A 21770-nucleotide genomic window follows, 5' to 3' on the forward strand; every position below is an offset into this window, starting at 1 on the left:
GTCCCTCATGAACAAACAATCCCGCCGGTGCCCCCTCGGCGCACTGCCCGGGGCAGGGCGCGCACCGTGCCCCGGGACGGCCCCAGGAAGGGCTGGGGGTTCCCTCCCAAGGAAATCCTCCCCCCCCGCCTGGGGCTACCCCGGAGCCGGCCGCTCGCCGGGCAGCAGGCGGGCTGGTGCCTGGGGGCCCGGGAGCCGCAGCCTGCAGGGGGTGGCCAAGGCGCCCCTGGGGAGAGGGGAGCGCAGGGCCGGCTCCAGCCCAGCCGTGTCCCCGCGCCGCTGACTCTGCCCAATGAGCGCCCGGAGCGCACAGGCGCTGTCAATATTTCTAGGCTGTCCCCCACGCCCGCAGCGCCAGTGTGTCCGCAGCCCCCGCGCCAGGAGCTCCGTGGAAGCGGCCCCTTCCCTGCTCGGCAGCGAGCTGCCCCGGCCCGCGCTGGGGGCTTAGCCCTGCGGGAGGTGCCCGCCCGCGGGCGGCGCGTCCCCAAGCCCGCCGGTGCGCCCGGGCGCATGGAGCAGGTCTCCTGCCCTCGGCTGCCTCCCGCTGCCCACGCAGCCGCGGCGAGCGGGACCTGCCAAGCCGCGCTCGGCCCCACGGACGAGGCGGAGCCTGGCTGCCCCGGGAGGAGTGAGGGGGGCCGGCCCCGTCCCGCGCCCCGAGGGAAGCGGGATAAAACTTGCCCCTGTTCTTTCTCCGTCCCGAGAGCCGCCCTGGGGAAGCGATGCTGAGCTTAAGCCGCGGGGCAGGCGCTGCTAGGATCCCCTTGGCCCCCCGGGCCCCCGGCTGCAGCCAGCTCCCGCGGACCGCGGCCCTCGCGGCGGGCACGAATGCCAGCTCCCGGCTCTGCTTCGCGGTGGTGCTGGTGCTGCTGACGCTCACGCCCGGAGTGGACTCCTCGTGGTGGTAAGTGATGGGGGGGGGGCTTGGGGGAGCTGGAGCCCGCCACCCCTCGGGGCCGGGCCCTGCTGCCGCTGCAGCAGGCGGGCTGGGGAGCGCTCCGGTTCGCCCCCCTGACCGGACAGGGACGCAGCCCCGGGAGCCGAAGGTGCGAACGGGCTCCCGCCAGCTGCTGCCTTCGGGCGCGGGCCGGCTGGTCCCCGGGCTTTCCGCGTTGGAGGGGGGGGGGTTCCGCGGAGCTCCGCGCCGGGCGCAGCGAAGGTGGGAACGGCCGAGGGAGGACAGGGCCGGGGCTGGCCGAGCTGGGAGAAGTTACTGCCCCCCTGCCCCCCTCCAGCCGGGTTTGTCACTAGCCGGGGGCGCTTTCCCTTGGGCCAACGCTCCCCCGCCGCTAACCCCAGAGCGAGCGGCCTGCTGGGGGGTGGGGGGGGTCCCGACCCCGCCCGGCCGGATCCCTGCGAGGGACGGGAGCTCCCGGGGGCTTCAAGCCCGCTGCAGGCAGCGTGGCACTCCGTGAAGCCAGAGCTGCTCGGCCCTAGGACCCCCGCGATCCCGGCGCGGGGGGCTGGTGCCCTGCGCCCCTTCCCCTCGCCCCGACTGCTCCCAGCCCCAGTGCTCTCAGCAGAGGCGCTGGGTTCAGGGTTCGCAGGGACCCTGCCCCCCCTTCTCCTAGCAAAACTGCCCTGTTGAAAGCCCCCCTCTTCTGGGGGTGGGGGGGAGGAGACCGCAGGCTGACTGCTGGGTTTGCCAGTTTGTTGGGATCCCGTCTCATGGCGAAAGCAAAAGTTTACGCTTGTCATTGTTAATGCAGCTGTGGAATAAACAGGGCTTTAGCCTCCTACTCACACGCGAGTTGTAATTTAAGGGTGTTTTTGTTTTTCATACTTTGGAATTAAACAAAAAGCTCCTTGAATGACTAAGGCCGACAGGCCGCTGGAACTAACGAGGCGCCGGGTCAATGCTGCCGCTCGTTAGTTAGCTTGAGAGCCTGGTAGCACAAACCCCGTTATTTCAAATACGACTCTTGGAATTAACTTCCGACGTGTAAAAATGGTCAGCCCCGCCATAAGCGCCCCGCTGCCCATTCAGGCACTTACTAAGCTCGATTTAAAGGGAAGCGGGGGCAAGAACATAGTTCAGCCCCGTGTAAACGGCAGGTTCAGCCCGAGAACAGGGCGCTTGTAAAGATTCGCTCGGTGCTGACGTGCTAGGAAATCATCTCACCCACCGTCTTGTTATCCGGATAGAACCCAAACGAATTGAACAAAATAACCGACTCCGACCTCTCAGAACAACTCAAACTCAGCAAAGATACCGAGAAACCCGCCGGATTATACTCAGGCAAGGAGTCCGGCGGACATTTGGCTGAGTAAAAACCGCAGGATCAGGCCCGGAGCTGGGGGGAGGATTGACGCATGAAAACAGGTCCTGTTTCCCGACGAGAAGCTCCCCGCACCAAAATGACAGCGCCCCGTCCAGCCATGCCAACGCTTCGTTACCCAGGCTAGCAATGAGCCTGCGTTCATGGCCCTGTTTCAACCTCCAGAGCTCTGCGAGAAACTCCCCCTCAAACACTGGCGTGCGCTGGGCAGGGTTTTAATCAATACAGACATGAGGGTGCAAAGCCTCAGTTCTCTCCTCAGATACATTGTAGATTCCCCAATTCCCCCCCCCCCCACACCCACAAAACCCTCCCTGATTTCTCCTGTCCTGTGACAGATGTTCACTGGCTGCATCCAGTGCAGATCAGGGAAAGGGGGCTTACGCTTTTCCTCCTTTATGGTGCCACACGTTAAGAAAAGAAGGCAGTTAATTAAATGTTTGCTTTGGTTTTGCTACGCATCCAAACCGCGGACAGAAATAGAAAAACAATTTGGGGAGGGGTCTGACTTCCACAGCCAAATACTCAACCTGGGTACAGGAGAGTAGGTCATTGCTGAATTCTGCAGCGGGCAATACAATAGAAAGAGGCGAGTCACCAAAGCTAGTGTCCTTTGGAGAATGCTCACCTGTGGGCTGTAAGGAGTGGAGCTTTCTGATCACCTTAGGGAAGATTAAAACTCTCTGCCTCGGATACAGATCTATAGGGCTTCAGTATCTCTCTGCTATTCAAAACACCGCCTTTCAAGTTCAGCTTCAAGGAAGAGCCTAGCCAGAAGCAGATCAAACCGAGTTTTCCCTTCAGAAGCCCCCTTTGTGGAGCTCTTGTCAGGTTTTGCTGCTACCAACCTTGGTTGAACTCCAGGGAAGGTCTGTTCTTCATCTCATCAATTTCCTTAAAAATCGGGGATTGAAGCCCCTTGCTTAGGATAACGGTATTAGGACCTGATCGGGAGCGGTTGTGAAATCAGTGAGAGCCAGGACTTGTTCAGCTCCTCTAGGATCACGCCATTAGCCAGCAAAGTTCAATGAGCTGTCTCAGGTTTTGCTAATCCCGGCTCCAAGAAATACGGCCAAAAAGGTTTGAAAGATTGTGAATGCAACGGACCTAGCCTTGGGTCTGACAGGTGGCTCGTATTAAGAATCAGAGCGTGTTAGTGAGGGCTTGCCGTGCGTTTTTGAGTTGCCAAAAAGAAACGGATTTTAAAAAAAGGCATTTGCTCATGTAGCAAAGTGAAGAGAACATGGCATCGCGGCTTTTCGTACTGCAGATCCTCTGCTCCCGTGGAGAAAGGTGGGGAAATTCCTTATTGTTCTCTCCGGTGGGGGCTGGGAGGAGATCTCTTGAAAATCTGGCCCCAGGTATATTTTAGGGGTTTGTAATGACCCCTCACGACCCAGTGCTTCAGCATCTGCAGATTCTCTAACGTGAGATGAAACCCTCTAAAAATTGCATTTCAACCATAAAGTCCCCTCCCTGCCCCAGAGCCCCCAAAGCATTTGAAAGTATTTTTGGCCAACACGCACTGTTTGCAAAACCTCTTAGCTCAGACAAAAAATAATCCATTTAAGCAGCAAAAAAGATGCCCCTGTCAAAGAAATTGGAAGAGCAATTTAATCCACTACATTCTTGGGCTGGGCTTTTCAAAGGAACCCAAGGGATTTAGGCACCCACCAATTTTCAAAGGGTCCTTTGAAGATTGCAGCTTTAATCCTGCTCTTAATGAGCTGTCAGTCACTTCACTAGGGGTTAGATTTTATACCATGAGACAAATGGAATGCCACACATTTACACACTGCTATTCATAAGTCATATTGCCGGAATGGCTCTGGGATAATTCAAATATCCAAGAAAATAAACTAACACAGGAGCCTTGCTCTTTCATAGTTCACTTGCTCCTGATGATTCCTTATTGAAATAGGTAAGCCTGTCATAATCATCTCCATGACAACTCAAGTATGATGTCAGAGAGAACTCTTGCAGGGACAATGTAACAGGAGCCATTCATAGGCTCAGACTTTAAGGTCAGAAGGGACCATTATGATCATCTAGTCTGACCTCCTGCACAATGCAGGCCACAGAATCTTACCCATCCACTTCTATAACAAACTCCTAACCTATGTCAGTTATTGAAGTCCTCAAATTGTGGTTTGAAGACCTCAAGCTGCAGAGAATCCTCCAGCAAGTGACCCATGCCCCATGCTGCAGAGGAAGGTGAAAAACCTCCAGGGCCGCTGTCAAACTGCCCTGGAGGAAAATTCCTTCCCGACCCCAAATATGGCAATCAGTTAAACCCTGAGCATGTGGGCAAGACTCACCAGCCAGCACCCAGGAAAGAATTCTCTGTAGTAACTCAGATCCCACCCCATCTAACATCCCATCCCAGACCACTGGGATTCAGCCTTCTAGTACTAGTCTCATTCCTTGTTAGTTCCCTCGGAAATAAGAAGTGGGGGAGAGTGAGCAGGGAAATGGAGAATGTGAGGTTTTTCCAGAAGGCACTAGTGACTCTAACATTACAGTGATACTAAGACTGCATCACTGGCTGCTGCTTCTCAGGTTCAGGGAAGCTGTCAGGGCAGTCCATCCTGCAAAGGGCCCTAACCCAACCTGGATTTAGTTGCCCGTTGGTAGCAAAGCCAGAAAGTGGGCGTGAAAGAACCAAACCTGACAGTGAAGAGGAACTTGTCTTCTCACCCTGCTTAATTCATACTCTGCCTCAGTAGCTTCTTGGGTGGCAGGTGCCCTCCAGCCAGGAAGGTGGTCGAGGTGATGACAATTGCAGTCTCATTGGCATAATCTCAGAGACCACTTCCGTAGTGGTACCCTGACGGCCGCTGGACTGCTTCAGCAACGGGTAAGAGGGTAAGGATGGTGCGCATTCAGCTCATAGCCCAGAGTTTAGTAAAGAAGAAGAAGTGGTGACAGACAAGTGGAATTTGTGAACTATAGCGCCAAATACAATGGGGCTCTGGCCGCTAGTGTAATACAAATAAATGAACAATAATGCTGTTCCCAGCAATACCCAGAGGTAGATTTGTACGGCACATTCAGCCTGTGTGGAACTGAAATGACTGGGGCAGCAAACGTGCATCACTGGCCACGAGTATCAGGTTGATCAGGCACTGGCCTGGGGCCACAGCTAGCTACCTATGGTGTCTGTCCCCAGCTTGGGCAGGCGAGAACGGAATAACATCCCCTCAGAATGTGAGGTTACTGATACATGAGGAGCTGAGGAAGGAAAAGCCTCGGGGACTAGGAGAGGAGCTGGAGTATTTCAGCTCCTTACCAAGGAGGAGGGAGAAGGGAAGGCTGGTTAAAGGACGGTGAATTTGGGGGAAGGGGCTGGAAGAGAGCCCTCTATGGGCCAGCTAACAGCATTTGGAGTAAGCAGTCATGAGTACTGGCTAGTCCCAGCTGAAGTGCTTCCTATCTTATTAACTTAGCTGGTAGGAAAAGGCCATTTATTTTTCTCAGGAAGTTTTGAAAGACTTGTTGCCACATTTCCTCCTGCCCCCCTCCAAAAAAAATCCTGCAACTTTTCTTCCACTTTTCCAACCAAAAACCATTTACTTTAAGTTTTTCCTCCAGCTGCCTCCCCTACTTTTTCCTTTTTGCAACTGTCAGAGGAGGAAAAAAGGCAAAGAAACAGGGAGAAATAAAATGACCCATTTGTTTCTTAGGTTTATGATGAACACTGACATTTCAAAGGGAACCAATATTTTCTATAGAAGTTTTCATTTAAGAAAGGCCATTTTCTGTTTTAAAACATTTGATGGATATGTTTGACCAGCTCAAATCTTTACATTTTAGTAAGATTTCTAGATTCTGTGCAAACATACCAGAAGATGCAGATCAAGCCAGTCAGAGCTCACTCTACCATTCCTGCTCTCACAATATAATCCTGTCTCCACTCTGCTGGTTAGAAAATGTTTGGTCAGGGGATTTCTACCCCTCCTCCTCTCACACTGTAAATGTAACTGACATTTTGATCACAAGGGTATGGGGAACAGGGAGTGAGATGTGATCAGTGCCGGGGAGCTGATAAATCTTATACAGTAACTCCAAATCATTTGGAGACAGCAGATGTCTGACAGTGTCTAGTGAGAACATGGCAGGAGTACGACCTGTTCTGGATGAACAAAGCTAACTCCCCCTGAGCTGAATTACAGGCCATTCTGCAGCAAGGACTTGTACTTCTGCTTATAGATCCATAGATAGTAAGGGCCAAATGGACCATTAGTCTGATCACCTGCATAGCACAGGTCAGAATTTCACCCAGATCCCTGCAGTGGAGGGAATTATTCTTCCCTGGAGGGAGTCCCTGATCCAAACCTTCTGAGCTTCAGTCAAACTCAGATTCAGACCGGCTTCCAGACTTGGGCTGACCCCTGGGATGAGGCCCCAGAAATCCTAGCACCTGCATGGCTACACAGGTCTGATCCGAGCACAGCATTGTCATTGGATGCTCTCAGGCAGCCATGGGTAACTCAGGAACCCACATCCAGGTGCCCAGACCTAGGTAAACTCTGCAGTGAAGGGATACCCATAGTGGGTAGAGCCCTGAATGCTGCACCCTTGGAAGCTATGGATTTAGATTCAGGTCTAGCCTTTGTGCCCAGACTCCCTTCCCTCCCTCCCCTCTTGCTACACTGAAGGGGGGGATGGGAGAAGAGAAAATATCCCAACATTTTCAATCAGAACAAGGTGTGGCCATAGTTGGTATTTATATAGCACTTTACAGAAAGTGAGAAAATACCTTACCTGCTCCCAAGAGCTTACAGTCTGTTAGATATTAGTGTTACTGGCCTGCTGCTCTCCTGACAGTCCCAGTTCTGGGACTAGAGATCTCCTGGCTCCTGTTCTAACAATTCAGCACCTTCTACCACCACTAAATTACATTAAAAATATTTTAAAAGGTGGACATTTATTGTTGTCACTGAGAAACTGGGAATTCTCAGGGATTCCCAGGAGATAGCAGGTGTGGACCTTTCATCTTAGTAACAGGTAACAGCTAAGTTCTGTCTATCCAGCTTCTTACAGGCACAACCCCCCCCCACCCCCCATCACCATGGTATCTGATCATCTCTCACGGTCTACAATTCAAGGTCTCTCCCTCTTTCCAGCTGATAGGAGTAAATACTTCATTAGATTTAGGAGCATGTGTTCTGGGGAATCTGCATCTAGCTCTTATGAAAGCCATCTCCCATGCTCTCAAGATGCCCCTCTTGGCTGGCAGTTTTTGTTCTGGCAGAACGTAGCTCTAGGGATGGGGTTTTGCGGAACCGGAAATGGCTTTCAGGTGATAAAACCCTGCGTGGATATTGGCACTAACTCCACGCTGGCTGGGGAAAGAATTCTGTTGCACAACATTGAGGTTTCGACATTAGTTTTTGTTCCACACTGGAATACAAACAAAACTTTTCAGATGTTTTTGCAACACAGTTATGTGAAAAGGGGCTGGTTTGGGTCTGAAAAGCTCAGGTGTTCACAATTCATGTCTCTGGTCAGATATGACCAGTGAGCCCTGGACCTCAGACATTCCTGATGAAAACTTTGTTGAAACCATTGTATCTCCTTGAAATATTTCAGCATATTTAGATGAAATGACTCTTCATGGAAGGTGTTCTGGACAGCTTTTCTTTGAATACTATCTTCCTTGTGATCTAGATAGGTTGGCAAGCACATCTTTTGTGCCATTGCTATTACAGTAAATACTCCTGGTGGTGCATCATTCGTTATTTTTATTATTGCCAAATCCCTTTAGGGATTGACCCACAATAAACTTGTGCCTTAGAGGAAATGCATCTCATTTTCCCAGTCAACTTTTAAAGGAGTTTAATTGAAAGAACTGGGTCAGTTCAGCTAACAGTGCGTGGAAAGGAAATATCAACCAAATGCTTCACCTAAACAGCAAATTCCGGATTTTTTCATTGACATCAGGCAGGCCCACATTGCTTCACCAAAGCTCCAGGAATTGGCAGACTTTGCTAGTTGAAAACAATGTGTTTGTTTAAAGCCTGTAGCTCTGAATATTTGTTATTTACACTACCACAGAAGCTCAAGTTCAAATTATGACATGGGCTCACTCGGAGTTCTAAAAGAGCTGTGAAAGTTTGTGGTGCCATCGCATCTGGGTTTGTGTTACTCAGTGCAGTTCAAGCATCACAGTATATTGTGTTAACTAGCAACAGCAAGAAGAATGAAAGTCACGTATATATCACAGCACCTATGTAGAAAGCCTCCAAACGATAAAGTGTTACTTAGCAACACAATGCCAGCGGATCACTGAAATTGAAAAAGGAGCACAGAGGAAAAAATCTAAGTCACATTTGCACATGAGCTCACACTGGTCATATACAAAATGACTCCAGGCCTGGGGAAGCCTGGTTGTCCCCAGTCTCTGCTCTGGGATACAGCCCACTTCGCAAAGCCTTACTCCAGTGCTTAATCCTACACACGATACTAGGACTATTGTATGAAGGAGAAGATCAGGCCCCACAATGGGCCTCAAATTTCTTTCGAAAGATTTGGGGCAGATTAAACAAATGTTGCTTGTCAATATAAACTATGCAATAAACAAATGTGGTGCAAGTAACTTAGTAGAGTTTACTCGCTGTTGAGAGCTTGGTTACTGGAGTGTGGAAAGTCATTTTAAAATAAAGGTTTGGTTAAAGAAGAATGTACACAACATGTGCCCCCTTCTCTCTCAGACACCCAACCCTCACACACATGCCCCAGCCCCCTATAAACTCAGAGCCACACAATCCTCCTTAGCTAACTTGTTTCATGCTAACCACAATCCTTGGAAACTACAAATATTTAATTTCGTCTGGCACCAGAACAGATGTGAGGCATCAAACTCCTTAGAGATAAAACAAGCAAGCTCATTCCCTGGCTCAGAAGCTCATGGGATACTTGGGGCCACTTGGGTTCCTTTAAAACCACAGACACAGTAAGGGAGATCCTGTGCTAACCCCGATCGTATTCGCATTGGGATTGTGTTTAAATCCCCATGAAGATGCATCCCAAAGATCATTACTGGGGCAGACTGGCAGTACCCAAGACAGGAGGTCAAGTCAGACATTCAGTAGAAACAAGTCATCTGCATAAAGTCAACCTTAAAACTGACTCTTACAGTCAATGTAGCCCTCTAGCAAGGGTGTATTCCAGGGTTCCCTCTATGCTGATTGGCAAAGGATCTGTCACAGCCCCACCCAAACAGCTTTGGCCCACACGGTAGCATTTATGCTTTTAGCTTGGAGGTACCTGGTTCAATCCCCAGTGCATCTGCCAAGATGACAGCTGGCACAGCAGCTCTCTACATAGCTCTGCCTTGGGCAGAGAGTGCTGTAGTTTACTTCTCTCTTCCACAACACCTGCTGCAAAGTACGGAGCCATTCCTTTCTACCCACTCATTCCACATGGCTGAGTAGGGGAAGGAGGATGCGATGGGCAGGTTCCCAGGAAATGGACTCTCCGGATAAAAGGAAGTGTGTACACACTGCTGCTGAATGGTAGCAATTGGGGGTCACAAACCATCAGATTTATGCTGAAATGCTCTAATGCTAGCTATCCAACAGTCGCCTCTTTCAAAAATACGTGTTGGGTTTTTGTTGTTGGTGGTTTTTAAGTCAAACCCAGCTAAAAATGAACTCTGGCCTGTGGAGTCCTTCCAGTGTGTGTTGGTAGGAACCTATTGCAACAGATGGGTTCTTTCAGTCATTGCACACAATAATCTGGTCTAATTGTATTTCTTGGTTCATTCTTCAGAGGAACTTACCTAGATGGTATTTCACTGAAGAAAATGGAGGGTGCAGAGGGAACTCATCTGTTGCTCTTACAAATCTACTAACCATTATTAATAGTCACTGCAGCAGTGCTTCAAGGCCCTAACTGAGATCAGGACTCTGTTGTGCTAGGCTCTGTCCGGACACAGGAAAAGGTCTCTGCCCTGAAGTTTACACAATCCAAATACACAAGACAGAGGATGGGAGAACTAATATCCTCATTTTGCAGATGGGGAACTGAGGCAGAGAGACTAAGTGATTTGTCCAAGGTCACACAAGGAGGCTGTGGCAGAGCCAGGAATCCAACCCAGATTTAAGTCCCAGCCCAGTGCTGGAACCACAGACCATCCTCTCAGAGCTACCAAAGGCCCTTAATCTGAGCTCTTGAGCAGTGTAAACACCGTAATGGCTAGGAACTCGCAAGCCCTGGCTTCTAGCATTGGTTCATTGTATGAGCTTGATGCGGGTGCTCAGCACCTCAGAAAAAAAAATCAGGTTCCTCTGGGTATTCGCTTCCTATCAAATGGGGGAGTGATACTTCACCTTCCAGCCTGGACTGAGCTAGGTTTCCATTCCCTTCTGCTTTTTAAGACCACCTTTGTGTCTTCTCTTCAGTACAAGACTATTCATTGGCCCAACACTCAGGAGACCTGGCTTCTATTTTCTAGCTTAGCCATTGACCTGCTGTGACAAGTCCCTTTGCCTCTGTGCCCATCTGATCTCTGTGCCTCTTTGGGGATGACATTATCTCTTACTATGGGTTTGTACAGCACCAAGCACAGAGCCCCAAGCTCATTTGGGGTTCCAGGTACCACAGCAATACTCCCCCATAACCTATATGGGGTGTCACTATGCCATTGGCCAGTTCTTGGGGGCAGGCTCTTTGAGTCTTCAGATCCAGAGGATATCAGTAGTTTCTAGCCACTTGTTTATGAAACAATTCTCTCTGTAGTAACCACATTTTGATACCACAGACATTAGGCTGTGAGGTCATGGAGTGGGAGGTTTGATCAGGAATCAGCCACAGGGCTGGGGAAAATGTAAAAAAAAATTAAAAAGTGACCAGAGAGCAAAGAATGGAAAAAACCACACAAATTAAATGGGGTTGGGAGATTTAATAGCATAATGCTGTGCAGTGAGACCAGCATTTTCAATATACAGAGCAGTGGCTCTAAGGAAATTAGGGCTGTTAATCATTCCAAGGTGTTAACAATTTTAACAGGCCAGGATGGCTCCACTCCCAGTACAGCTTAATAAAATATTAAGGATTTATAACAACAAAGTAATATCTTGCACATATATAGCACCTTGAGGTCAGACAGCTGATCATACTAGTCCCTTCTGGCCTAGGGCTCCATGAATGAATCCTAAAGTGTGTTGTGGTCAGCTAGGAATTCTGTACCCACAGTAGCCAGGGCCAGGAAAGGAAGAGAACACAGTATCCATGTGAAACCAGCTCAGGGAACAGACATCCTGTTAGGAATTTACCCCCTGCTTTTGCAAAAAGGGAATTTGCCCCCTTCTTTTGCCCCATGCTTTTGCATGGGCTCTTTAGCAGCCAAAAGTGACCGGGATCTCCATTTTACATCTCACCTAACAGACCTCTTCCGTCTCCCAGTGTCCTCTAGCACCACACCGATGCACTGGTTCAATAACGATTCAATGAGAAGAGCCTCACCTAATGAGTCACCGGCACCCACTTCCTGGAGCGGAGAGCACCATCCTAGGCCGTGGGTTTAGTGCACAGGAGGATTGGCCCTCCAAGTCTATGATTCTCTTGATAAGTAGCAAGAGTCTGTGGCACACTGAAAATGGAAACCACAGGGACAGTGTGAAATAAATGGAATATTAAACTAGCTAATGCAAATGCCACTGTGCTCAGCATCTTGCTCATGTTTAAACTAAGTGGATGCAGAACCTCAGAACCCTGCTGCAGGTTCATCTAACTGGGGCACACGTGGGAGCACTGGGTATCAATGCGACTGAGAACTGAGGGGGATTCCATGGGGGACGGGGCTGGAAAAGTTAGAGGAGATGCAGAGGTTTCCCCTCCACACCAGCAAATCGCTTCCAGCCCAGGCCAGCACCCCCTGAAGTGATGCCCAGTGGCAGCTTGGGGGTCTGCTATATGAAGTGAGTTCATGGCCCTAGACCACTTCTTATGGCCTGATTCTGCAAGGTACAGGGTGCCCTCTAAGGGGGGTCCAGAGCCCTTCACTCCAGTGGGTACTGTGGGTGCTTGCACTCCCTCCTCAGGGGGCAGAATGCCCCCCTCACAAAAACCATCATAACACTGCCAGTCTTGGCGAAGAGGCAGAGAATGAGAACAAAATCTGGAAGCTAGGTACACAGCTGTCAGGATCAACCTGTCACTTATGGATTTTTGTGGCCTACTTCACTGTCTGTGTGATGTGCTGAGGGCCTGAGACCCCACTCTCTTCCCTCCACAGAAGAGATCACAGCAGGGCAAAGCTTCCCCGCTCCTGCAGTTACTCCTTGCCAGAGACAGCACTGTGCTGTCCCTTCCAGAATAGAATCCTAGAACACGCCCTTGTACATTGCCCCATCTACAGCTGGCAGCCGCCCATGTGCCAGAGATCAGAATTAAACCTTTAAAGAATCCAGCACTGATCCATTTGCCCAGCAGCTAAGACAGACATCCTGTGCTCACAAGTCATGTTTGAGGTTATAACTCAATTGAAGAGGTTCTGATGGCACCACTTGCTTAGCTGCAGAGGGATTACATGCTTAGCATTTCTTCCAAATGATGCTGGGCCTACTAGCCTGAGTAATAATAGGTGGGAGCGTGAAATATTACAGGCATCCAGCAGCCAGAGGAGGATATTGAATGGCGGGGGGGGGGGGAAAAAGAGTGTCTGATGCATGGGCCAAGAACAATGGATTGGCCACTTAAGAAAGCCTTGTTAAGCTCTGAGCCTGTGAACACTGCCCTGCAGGGAGCCACAGGACAAGGCTGCCAGCATTTCTTTGCTTGATCCAGTCTATCTGCAGCTGCCAAAGCCGCTGCTTGTGACTAAGTGGTGACTATACTGAAGGGGTACGAGGGAATCCAGAGCTTCCAAACTGTCTTAAGGGAGGATAGGAAAGTTGAGTGCCAGGTACTTGTGTGAAGGCACCACCCACTCCATCGTTCTGTGTTGGAGCTTTCAGAGCAAGTTGTAAAGCCCAGTTTGCCCTAAGAGCCTGCTCCAAAGGAGTCAATCGAAAGTCTCCTACAGACTTCAGCAGGCTTTGGATCAGCCAACAGATATTTTAGGCGTTAGGATTTACTCTGCTTTCCTTGGTCAGAATATCCCCTCCTCACTCTGCCCTGCGGTGCACACTGCATGCCCTGAGCTGTGTTCCATTTGGGTGGTAGTGGATAGTCTGCAAGATGCCTTAGGAGCCTTGGGGATGACAGAAGCTGCAGTAAGAGCAAATATTATCCTGGCATCAGTTTGCAGTCACAACCTCTCCATACACTACAGAGAACTAGAGCTAACACCCTCCTGCCTTGGCTCTGTCCAGGCCAGAGCCGGCAGCCAGTGCACCCTGTGTGTCTGTGGGTCTAAGGCCCCCTTGCCTATAGTCAGAGGTGCAGAGGAGTTTAAAAGCCAGCTTAGTTTTACCAGTGCAAATCCATGTGGACACCCTTAATTTGATTAAAATCTTGTTTATCATATTTAAGTAATTTAAACCAAGTTAAATCAGTTCCAAAACAGCACCTTTTATTGAACTGATGCAACCCTGAATGCAATAATGCTGGTTGGAAAATGGAATTACCTTCCCAGGGCAAATCCTGACCCTTCAAAATTTTGACATTTGTTGTGAAACAAATTGCAAAAATATGGTGATTTGGAAATAATGAAAAATGTTGAAACATTTGAGATAAACAGGTTTCACTTCAGTAACGTCAAAGTGTTATGTAAAATGCATTCATAATATTAAATGAATATTTATCATACAAGTCTCTATAAAACAGACATTAGCAAAATAAAGTTAGAGCCAAAATGATTCCTTTCAGCTTTCTCCCATCTAAAATCAAAGACATCAACACACTCCCACAAAATGTTTCAATTTGACACAAAAAAATGCACTTCCCCACCCCCACCCCAGTGGAAACCTGTGCTATTGAGCATTAGGCTGTGTATATCCTAAAGCCAGTCAGAGAGGTTCCTATTATTCTAGCTCTCAGCTCCCATCAGATCACTACCAGAGCCCTGAACAATGACCTTGACTGTTGCGAGGTCAGTAGCAGGGAGGCCTGGACAGTTTCCCTGCATGCTCAGAGCACATGGCTTGTGTTAGAGAAGGAGAATCTCCGATATTCCGGAGGAGCAGCTAGTGTCATGTTGGTATTCTAGCAGTGATTCAATCCCCACACCACACTAGGAAGAGGAAACATTTTTACTTTAAAACTAGCAGCCTGTCCCAGAAACATGACCGTTTTGATTTCGTTAAAGCCCTTTACAATTGCCATAAAGGGCCCAAGCATTTCCACCAGAGTACCAGAAAAGCAGAAGTTTCCCCTTGATGTGTCAAGGGACAAACTTAATTATTTTCAGACAGTGAGACACTCTGCTTTGCTGATGGGCAGTGATGGACGGAGCCCGTGCAGGGCTGTTCAGTCAGGATTTTATACTCATCACCAGAGCACCTAAGCACCTTCCAGCAGTGCATTACACCCGGTGCCTAACATCTGTCCCATTGTTCTCTCCAAGGGGAGAAGCATGTGCGGTGGAGTGTCTTGCTCTGGTAGGAGGTGTCTTATTTATATCCACACATCTGTTGCTGTTTGTTAGCGAAGGGAAGGTGAAAAATGCACCAATACACTTGGAGTGCTGAGGTCTGCGATAGCCCTGAGCTCCTGGAGGAGTTTTATTCCCCAGCCTGGGACCAGACCACAAGAAGTTGTGTTTCACAGTGACCAGTTTTTCCCTTGTTGCGAGTTCCATGGTCCCAGAGGAGTGTTGTCAATGACCATGGGCTTTGTCCCAGAGCTTCAGATAGTCTTTTCTATCTCCTGGGCCCAGGCCATGGAGCATTTTGAAGATAAAGACCAAACCTTGAACTTGATCCAGTATTCCATCTGAAGGCAGGGCAGAGAGCAGAGGATAGGTGTGATGTGCTCATGGAAGTTTGTCCTGTGGCACCTTATAGACTAACAGACGTATTGGAGCATGAGCTTTTGTGGGTGAATACCCACTTCGTCGGATGCATGTACATGCATCTGACAAAGTGGGTATTCACCCACGAAAGCTCATGCTGCAATACGTCTGTTAGTCTATAAGGTGCCACAGGACTCTTTGCTGCTTTTACAGATCCAGACTAACACGGCTACCCCTCTGATACATAGAAGTTTGTGTTGCTGAGGAGACAAGACCACGTTCTGTACTAATTGGAGCTTCCTATATGCCAAAGGCCTCATGCCCATGTACACCATTGCTGTAATCCAGCCAAGAGATAACAAAAGGCCGGAATAACTGAGGCCAGTTCAGCTTCTTCCAGGATGGGGTGGAGTTTCCTAACCAAGCAGAGATGGTTGAAAGCACTGCTCACGGATGCTGCTATACAAGAGCTCAGCATTAGTGAGGAATTTAGAAGTCCTCCCAGACTAGACTGAATTGGCCATTGGGGAAGAGAGAATTTACCTTCTTTACCTGGACCATTGTGGCCCAATTTAGGTTTTCGGGTTTGTTTTTTTACACCACACACACAAATTAACAATTAAATTGAGTTCCTTTTTGTTGGAGATGGTTTCACTTGCAACCAGCCCTGTGCTCCCAGGCTTGAGCTGCGGCAGGCACAGAGTCTGCCAGCCATTGCTACGAGCAGCTTTCAGCGTGGCCCTAGTGCTAAGAGTGGTATTTTGGGAGCAGATTTGATTTTTCAACAGCAAAAGCTGGGACGTCCTCTGGGTTATGTCTAAGCTGAGAATAAGCTGAATTCCCCCTTCTCCCTTGGCAGCTCTCCCCTTTCCCGACCTTTTGAGTGGGCCCCCATCCCCTATGGAACCCAGGCAGGAGCCCCTGCCTTGCAGACCTGAGTCTGTACCTCCATCCCCCAAGCAGATCCCCTCATCACCACACCAGAGCTGGACTCCTCCAAGGCTGCACACTGGTGCTATAAACACACTAGTGCAGTAGCACCTGCTTTCCTCCCAGGGAGGCTTTAGACAGACACAGATAATGGAGGTGCTTTCCTAGGGAGCAGTAGGACCTGCGGATCTAATGGGAGCAACTAGGGTCAAACCCAATTGACCATCTGAAGGCTTGTTGTCTGTCCATGTAAGCAGGGCTATAAATCAGGCTGCATGATGCAGAAGCAGTTCACTCCCTTAGGTGAAAGTGAGCAGTGGAGGGAGAAGGGGCATGAAGATTCTTAAATTGTCAGTGTTCTGTAGAATGGTTCCTTTTAACCCCAGCAGGCAGGCAGACTCTGCTAACTTACCAGCACATTCCCTGTAAGCCTATAGCACAAAGCCATTGCCGGAGGAGGCGGGGAAAGAGGAAGGGCCATCAATTCTCCCAATTGCTACCAAGTTCCTTATTCTGTGTTAGAATGAAAAGGTTTTTCTGACGATTCTTTACCATGGTCTCATAACCCTCCTGGCCACATACCCATTGCTAGATATCTGAGACAAGTTAATGGGCGCAGGCTTTTCAAATCCATGAATGTAGCAAAAATTAAATGCATTTCTCAGAAAATATTCCCGGTTCTTTGGAATATTTGGTACATTTGCTTGAGGCCTCAGTGTGCTGGGTCTGCTTGAACCCGATCCCTTGTATACAGCAGGTTCCCCATGGCCTAGGCACCTTAAGTCCCACTTCAACCCAGAGATGCAGAGATCGTGTGCTGCCTCTGCAGAGGGTGGCTGGGATGTGCCTGGTACAGCTGAGGACAGCATAGGGCTCACTGCTGCTGGCCTTTGCAGAATGAGAAGCAAGGGCTGCCCAGGTCCCTGTTACAAAAGAACACGGAGAACAGAATGATTCATTTCTAATTCAGGCCAGAGAAGTTGTGGCATTTAAACAGGACGTTTACCTGAGCCTGGTCTATAAAAGTGTTAGCTGTTCCCTCGACTGGGGCTTGGTAGTCTCACGTGCAGCACAGCCCTGAGTGCTGCCTGCAGCCTGAGATGCAAAAGAGAAGGGGCAGGATGGAGCCACAGAGCTGGTAGAAGAGCTGATGACGTGTTTGCCAAGTCCTTTGGGTGTGTATGCACTGGGAGCTCAAAGTGCATGGTCAGGGTTGGAGACAGCTTATAACCTGTTCTAAATCCTGTATACAAGTGTGCTGTCTGTACTGACCTCCCCAGCACCCCCAAAACCACAACTATCACTGCAGCAACCCAGGTGGCATGGCAAATTTGTTCCCATTTGTTCCCTGCATCAGAGGATCACAGGGCCAAGGTCTGTCCTGGAGCAAAGCTCAGTTCATGAACTACAATGAAAATGGGACAGGAGAAACAGCAGGAAGTAGTGAGAAAACAACTGCCTGGCCAATAAGTAGGAAGATGGGTGTCAAACCTTCTCCCAAGTCACAGCCACAGCTCCCAGAACATTCCAGTCAGCCTGGGGACTGGCCATGGCAGATTGTGGAGGTATGCAACAGGAATGCATCTTGCTGGAGAAGGAAATCATAAGCCAATTTCTCTGCCACTTGGTGTCACCCTAGCCCTTTCAGGGTGCTGCTTGTTACAGAGCTGGGGGGCAGAAGCAAGGCAGAGGGAATTTTAAAAACTTATGTGCATGCTGAAAGTCTGCAAGAGATTATTGAAGAACAAAATCCCCTTATGGCATGGAGGTGGAACAGGAACCAGGGACTGTGGTCCCAGCAGACGAGTGACAGAGGCTCGGTCTACACTTAAGAGTTAGGTTGACACAACTACAGAGGTGTGAAAATCTACACCACACTGACATAGCTATGTTGACCTAACCCCCAGTGTAGACAGTTAGGCTGACAGAAGAATGCTTCCATCATTGTAGCTAACTTTATTCAAGGAGATGCATCTCCCAGAAAACTTTTCATCTGTGTAGGCTGAATCTACACTACATATGCGGGTCTAGACATGGCTATGTAGACTCCATGGCATTGACACAGGCACAGCCTTTATCCACTGTGCAAGAGCCATTCCTGCATGCAATACACAGGTCTTTCCTCCCTTAATCCATGGGGGAATTGAATGTAGAACCTCAGGAGAAGTGATGAGGGTAGGAAAGCCCACAGCCCTGTGGACCTTATTTCATAGCCGGAGCAGTAGGCGAGCAGGGATGTGACACAGGTTTCAAATCTCTTGGGTGACCCAACCCAGTGCCATCGGCCTTCTGAGAACATGAGCCCCCCATGGGAATTTTTCAAGAACTAGAGAGTGCGCTACACAGGAACACCCACTGGTAGGGAGTTAAAAGGAAACTTATACTGTTGAGTAAACAGATGCGTCTGCCTCCAGTTTGTGTGTTTATCTTAGAAGCAATTTAGGGTTCTCCTTGTTTATAAGGATAGAAGTCAGCAGATTCTTAGAACAAGAAAAACAACTGGAAGCCAACATGTGACAGTTCTCTTCTGTTCTCCCTCTGCACTGGAGGAGCCTGCACTCAGAAGCAACTGAGAAAGAGCCCACATCAACTGCATATTTGGATTTGCTTGTAAGACAAATTTACCCTTGGGGGGGAAAATAGTAGCAGGAGGTCAGAACCACTTTACCTCCTTGACATCTCTGGCTCTCAAAGCCACTTGCCTGTGTGTAGAGCAACCTCAACTCTATAGTCAGCACTCAGATTGCCAATGCTCTCAAAGTGTGTTATCTAAATGCTCCTGAAGGGAAGAGTAACAAACAGAAGGTGGAAGCTCTGAGAGTAGGAATCAACATTAGCCTGGCATCTCCCATGATCCTCCTTGAGGCTCACAGCCATCTCCTGGCAGCTGTGGGATCTGAGCTCTCTGTAGAAGTGGGAGGTTCGGCTGCTGCTCTAATGGGTCTCCTGTGTGCTATTTGTAAAGAGTCGCACTGAGGACAAAGTAGCGATGTGTCATCGCCAGGTGTTGCACACACAGATCATCAACCCTGACCTCTACTTGAGCTAATCAAATAACTCCTTTAGCTGGCAGCAGTCAGGCTCTTATCCTCCATGCGACCAGCCACTAGAGGGGGACATGAGACTTTGAGCATGTCAAACGACATGCGTTCACAGGAGCCACAGACTTAACATTACGCAAAGAATGTCTCTTATTTAGCAAGACTCATGGAAAAGAGCAGCATCCCAAGTCTGCCTGCAAGTCTGGGTATAGTGTGCTCTTTCCATGGTCCCTGGGGATAGAAGAGACACCGGCAGGAATAACCATACTAAGACTTACCTTATTCTCCCCCCGCTCCAAACACTACCTCACTGCCTGCCCCCCAGTCACTATAGAGCTATCCTTATGCCCATTTTGCAGACAGGCCTCCTGCATGCCCTTCTCAACTCTCCTTCTCCAATATTCAGCAGCTTAAAATAGCCTCCCTTCCCTGGCATCTGCTTCCTTCCATGGCTTGTCACCGGCCCCCTGGCTCTTTCCATGGAGGCTAGGAACTGCTCAGCCTCATGCCTGGCTGTGGGACCTTATCACCCCTCACATCAGCTCACCCTATGTGCCTCTCCCCATTGCCTCCGACACTGCTCCAGTCACTTGGACGACATCTCTCCTCCACACCCACCGGTCTTCCCTTCGCCATGTCTCCCTGCTCCTCCTCACCTCCCTTCCCCATTCAAAGGGGCTCACGCCAGAACAGCCTGCCTGGGCCATCTCCACTTGCTGGGGCCATTCCACCCCCCAATTCCATGGCTGTCCACAGGCAACTGCACATCAAGTTGGCTGATGGCTCACTGGGGGCCAAAGGGTCCATCAGAAACAGATTTAGCAAAACACGGCAGGGAAAGGAGTGACTAAATTCTCATTTACAAACAGAACAAAGCATTTTGGTAAGATCAGTGTCCCATCTCCACTGTCTCAGAAAGGAAGGCTTCAGTTTTCTGTTTCAAAATGACTTGGTTCCATTTTTTAATAATGGAGTTATGAGTGGAACAAACATTTTGATTTTTATCAGCCCAAAACCAATCACCACCACCCCAGACACCCCAGCAATTTTGTTTTCTGGGAAATTTTGAAGAATTTCCATCTGAAATGGACCAAAACCAAAAGCTTCAACAAAAAAAAAAATCACAGAATTTCACATGGTGCCATTGCAATACAGGGCTTGATTCTCCATTGCCCTGGCACCATGTGTAGTCACTGGCACCTGGGCAAATTAGGTGCATCAAAAAACCCAACCAAACCCAACCTCTTCCTTGTGTAGCATTGTACACCTGCTTCGCACAGGTGTAAGTGACCATGAGGTGCAGGACAGCAAAGAATCAAGTCACTAATGCTAAAGAAAAATCAGACCATTGCCTTTCTTCCAGACTGCAGACAGCTGCAAATAGCTCTCTTGCACACAGCATGGAAAGGGAGCTCTGGGAGCCAGATATGCTGGCAAGGTGCATCATGGAAAAATGAAGGAATCAGTGACCCTACTCTGTTCTCTCATCCCACTTTCTCCTTCCAATAATATCTGCTGTGATCTGGCTATTTGGCAGCAGAGCTGAGGAGAACAGAAATTAGCTCACAGCATGAGAAAGGGAGTGCCTGGTGTTTATCTTGTTCAGAGGATTCTACGTGACCAAAGCTTCCTGTGGGGATAAGTTAGGCAGACGCCATTAGTGATATGGCTTCCTGCTATGAAAGCATCTCCTTTGTCAGCTCATGGTGTCGTCTTTGTCAAGCCAGCAGCCCCCATTCGCCTCTTGCTTACACCCGCTTCAACCTGCATCACTCTGGGGACATTGTCAGCTTAGACTGGTGCGAGTGGGGAGAGACCGGGCCCTGGGGTGTTTTCCAGAGCCCTTAATGCTTTGGCCAGGTTCTCAGGCCTTGCTTAGTAATGCCTCCCTCTCCGGGCACCTCTTCCCAGGCCCCTGGAGACTGAGCATCTGTTCTCAGATTGCTGCACCCAACCCCCCAGTCTGCCTCCTGAAGCTCCAGCCCTGGCCTCAGCCATGGTCACTGGTGCCAGAGGCTAAGATGGTGACCCCAGGCCTGACCTCTCCATCCTTCCCCATCTCTCTTGGGGGCACATGTATTACTCATCTCAGAACCCCCAGCAGCCCACACTGATCACATCACCCAACAGAGCAACCCCCCGCTGCAACCCAGAGGCGGAAAGACCCTCTCCGTTACAAGACAGCGGTTCAGCCCCTTAGCAGAACCCTCCTAGCCATCAGAGCAGCCCAGGGTCAAACAGCATTTCTCTTAGCCCCTAGGCAGCAGCTCTCCTAACTGAACCGAGAGCCAAGCCAGGCTCAGCATTGTCCTCCCCCGCCCACCCACAGTAGGTGCTGTGGTGAGCCAGACTCACCATCTTCCTCCTGCCTCATTTCCCTGCTTTGGGGAGGAGCCTCAGTTTCCTTTGACGTATTGGGGAACGAGGGGCTTAGGGAGCAGAGAGCTCTGCCCTGGCTTTGGGGAGCCAGCCAGCCGCCATATGCTGCTGCACATCCATGCAATGGCTTCTTGCCACTGGGCTCTGGCCTATGCCAGCAGCACACACACAATCTTTAAGCCATAAAGGTCTATCAGCAGCAACAGGCCAGCCTGCAGATAGGCACCTGAGCAGAGCACACCA

The 21770-nt window shown here is 49.7% G+C and overlaps 1 protein-coding gene across 2 annotated transcripts in view; it reads left to right on the forward strand.

The window, feature by feature from the left end:
* Positions 1–450: 450 nt before the first annotated feature.
* Positions 451–21770, forward strand: part of WNT2B (Wnt family member 2B) — a 44705-nt gene continuing 23385 nt past the window's right edge. The window contains exon 1 of one of the 2 annotated variants that reach the window (XM_045014099.1): positions 451–904. In XM_045014099.1, coding sequence (XP_044870034.1) covers positions 723–904 — 182 coding nt within the window. In that variant the 5' untranslated portion in view covers positions 451–722. Of the gene's footprint in view, positions 905–12398; positions 12414–21770 lie in introns of those variants that run through there. The other variant, XM_045014101.1, reaches the window with a different exon arrangement.

Source organism: Mauremys mutica, chromosome 4 (genome assembly GCF_020497125.1).
Source record: "Mauremys mutica isolate MM-2020 ecotype Southern chromosome 4, ASM2049712v1, whole genome shotgun sequence".
NCBI lineage: Eukaryota > Metazoa > Chordata > Testudines > Geoemydidae > Mauremys > Mauremys mutica.